Source organism: Nicrophorus vespilloides, unplaced genomic scaffold, assembly GCF_001412225.1.
Source record: "Nicrophorus vespilloides isolate i.1.1-1 unplaced genomic scaffold, Nicve_v1.0, whole genome shotgun sequence".
NCBI classification, from domain to species: Eukaryota; Metazoa; Arthropoda; class Insecta; order Coleoptera; family Silphidae; genus Nicrophorus; species Nicrophorus vespilloides.
In genome coordinates this window covers 215,371-218,565 of record NW_017097821.1, presented here as the reverse complement: position 1 = coordinate 218,565, position 3,195 = coordinate 215,371, and the positions used below count along the sequence as shown (strand labels likewise).

Here is a 3,195-nt window from a genome sequence, read left to right as displayed (position 1 = left end):
ACATTGGTACACTGTCAAGGAATCATCAGCAAGTACGTGTCAAATGTGAGTTTTTTGGCCGGCATCACTACGTTTAGTATCGAAAGGCTATTAATTTCAAACAAACATGTTAAGTAAGTGGCATTAACAATAATAATGATTGTCCAACTTTCGTCTATAATTAAATCTCTATCCTCGATTTTTGTTTGTTTACAGAGTGCCTTACTTTGTTGGCACTGGCTGTGGCAGCCTCTGCCAGTGTTTCTGGAATTATTGATATCTCTGGCAAAGATAAACAAAGACTGCTCCAGGCCATAACTTCTGGTTTCATCAAACTGCAACCGGATGACTTAGATAGCGTATATTATGCTGCAAAAGGATTTGATATCATGAAAGAACCTTTAGTTAAAGTGCTTATAATGGACAGTTGTGCCCATTTAGAATACCAGTACAAGCCTGAAACATCAGTAGAGTCAACATTCCATGCTTTAGCTGCTTGGAAAATACTCAAGTGTGTTGGAAAATTGGAAAATCCTGAGATTACAAATGTAAATATACATTATAATATTATTTTTCAAATATTTATGAATATTAAATGCATGTATTATTGATTTTTTTTCAGAAATTTAAAAAAGCTTTAGAGAAACCAACCTGTACTTCTGATGTCAGATATGGAATTGAGGGATTGCAATTGTTGGGTCAGCAAATTCCAAACCCTGCTAAGGTTGCTCAAGTGCTGCAGCAAAAACTCAAAGAAGATGATAGCTTGTTGAGCTTGGGAAATGGACTGCATGCTGCTGCCATGTTAGGAAACCATGGTAAATTTGCCATGGACAGAGTAGAAGATGTTGTTGTTCAAGCTGATGAGGTTGATGGTAAAATGTTGCAATGGGAAGGTGGTTTGAGCACTACTGGTCTCCTGTTAACTGGATTATTCAAATTGAAAGATGCAAAGGCTTTGAGCCAAAATCAAGCTGATAAATTTGCTGCATACTTATTAACCAGAAAGAGTGTGCAAACAGCCAAAGGAGCATTAGCTCTTATTGAAGCTTCAATGGCTTTATCAGAAAGCTCTGTCTCTCCAGTCAGTATCACTTTGGCTAAATCCAGCCAAGTTACCCTTGATAAACCAGATTTGATTGTTAAAGTTTCAAACTTGCTTGGAAAGCCACTGAAACAAGCACCAAGCCCAGTAGTTGCTTTATCTGCTACTAGATTAGCTGACGATGTTGTCGTTCTCTCCAAACAACCTTTAACACCTGGATCTGCACCAACTGAGTATGTTTTGCCATTGAAACTGGAGCCGGGTCAATACAAGATTTCGTTGACTGCTGGATCTCATACGTCAAGTATCGTCGCCAGGGTTTTGGGTCCAATTAAGTTGCAGTCTTTGGAAATTGGCTTAGGGGATTCCGATGGATCTTCGGCACCAAAGATGAACAAAATCCAACAACCGAACAAAGTCAATTTGCAAGGGGATTCCAATCAGAATCTTATTGTCAAATTTAGTTTGCCGCGCAGCGTCCATCAAGCATACCTCCGTTTGTATGAAGGAAAGAAGGAAATCATTTTCATTGCCGAAAAGGATAATTCTCAGTTATACAAAATCAATGTGAATCTTGCCAACGAACTGACGTACACCGGCAATTACAACATGGAATTGATTCTTGGTGATTCTATCGTGAGCAATGGTCTGAGATGGGATTTGGGTAGTATTGATGTTAAGCTAACGACCACCGAAGGTCCCAATGTACCAACTCATGATGTGAAACCCGAAATAGAACATATGTTTAGAGTGGCTGAGAAACGCCCACCGCAGGCGGTTTCAATGTTCTTCACGGTTGCAGCGGCCAGTCCCCTGTTACTTCTCTTGATCATCTGGATGAAGATAGGATTGCCTTTCAACTACTTCAATATTTATTCCGTTCCATTCCATTTGGGTTATGCCGGTATTCTCGCACTCTACACTTGGTTCTGGCTGTGTGGAAACATGTTCTCCACTTGTGTGTGGTTGGTTTACATCGGCGGATTTACGTTCATTGCTGGTAATAGAATGTTGAGAAACATTGCCACCGACAAGAAATAATTAAGTTCTCACATTAGATTATTTTAATTTTTTGTATTGTTCCGTGAATATATAAATTCATTGAATGACTGAATCACAGAAGACCAGATTTGTGTGCATCATTTCATCTTTAAGTTTTGTACAAAAGATAAGTCAGTGTTTTTTGCAATTGATAACAATAAAGAAAGTAATTAATTTACAAGAAATATTTGTTATTTTCTATTTATATTTTAACAATTTCAATAATTAGTAGTTATTTGCATATTAAAATGAACATACTTTGGACATTAATTATCGTGGTCATGTGGTTGCCTACATGAGATGATATGAAAATTGCCTATGAAATGGTTGAAAAGTTACCTATCCTCAACACCAATAAACAAAAACTCACTAACCTCAAAATTTCAGTATTTTAGACAATTTCATTGTTAATATTGATAAAAATCATAACGAATTACATAGATATCTAAATGGCAGAAAAAATTCAAATATTAGCTGGAGAAGTAATTGTGGATGCTCTCCCATATATTGATCAAGGATATGATGAGCCAGGTGTTAGAGAAGCTGTAAGTACAAAACATTTTATAATGAATAAAAAGTTTACTATGTTAACAATACTTAAAAATATATATTTTAGGCTTTTGCTATGGTGGAAGAAGAATGCAGAAGATACAGACCAACGAAAAATTACTTAGAAATAATTCCACCACTAAATGTGACTGCATTTGAGTACCAACAAAATTTGGTTGTTAGGATCACAAAACTTTTAATTAACTAATTATTTACAAATGAATATAACTGTATTAAATAAATCAAACATTTTCAATGTATGGTTAACATATTTAATACATTTCTGAAAGTAAATTACATGTAATTCGACATCTATAAAGACCGTGACCAACTATACACACATGTCATAAGAATGCATATATTAACTATTACTTATATAAACTTTTGTATCAACCAGCAATAAATATTGATTTTATTTATATGAATATATAATTATATAATATATTATTATTGATTAATTATATATTTTATGTACCAAACTGATATAAACTAAAATATTAATAAATAGTACTTTAATAACAAATTGTAATATTAATTTATTCATAAAATTAATAATGTTGTAATTTACTATTTTTTTTTCA

At 34.1% G+C, this 3,195-nt stretch overlaps 2 protein-coding genes across 2 annotated transcripts; both read left to right on the top strand.

The window, feature by feature from the left end:
• The first annotated feature begins 15 nt into the window (after nt 1–15).
• LOC108561085 (dolichyl-diphosphooligosaccharide--protein glycosyltransferase subunit 2-like) lies at nt 16–2,246 on the top strand. The gene is made up of 3 exons (XM_017918875.1): nt 16–113; nt 196–527; nt 602–2,246. The coding sequence occupies exons 1-3, from the start codon at nt 107–109 to the stop codon at nt 2,063–2,065; spliced, it is 1,803 nt and encodes a 600-aa protein (XP_017774364.1). The 5' UTR covers nt 16–106; the 3' UTR covers nt 2,066–2,246.
• Nucleotides 2,247–2,428: 182 nt separating this feature from the next.
• Nucleotides 2,429–2,822, top strand: LOC108561068 (pre-mRNA-splicing factor SPF27-like). The gene is made up of 2 exons (XM_017918841.1): nt 2,429–2,610; nt 2,682–2,822. The coding sequence occupies exons 1-2, from the start codon at nt 2,515–2,517 to the stop codon at nt 2,820–2,822; spliced, it is 237 nt and encodes a 78-aa protein (XP_017774330.1). The 5' UTR covers nt 2,429–2,514.
• The last annotated feature ends 373 nt before the right edge of the window (nt 2,823–3,195 follow it).

What these genes read in the sequence shown, in the direction of transcription:
- LOC108561068 (XM_017918841.1), top strand. Translation starts at nt 2,515, where the DNA reads ATGGCAGAAAAAATTCAAATATTAGCTGGAGAAGTAATTGTGGATGCT. An exon ending in AGCCAGGTGTTAGAGAAGCT is followed by an intron (nt 2,611 to 2,681) that starts GTAAGTACAAAA and finishes TATATATTTTAG; the next exon opens with GCTTTTGCTATGGTGGAAGA.
- LOC108561085 (XM_017918875.1), top strand. An exon ending in AAAATCCTGAGATTACAAAT is followed by an intron (nt 528 to 601) that starts GTAAATATACAT and finishes ATTTTTTTTCAG; the next exon opens with AAATTTAAAAAAGCTTTAGA.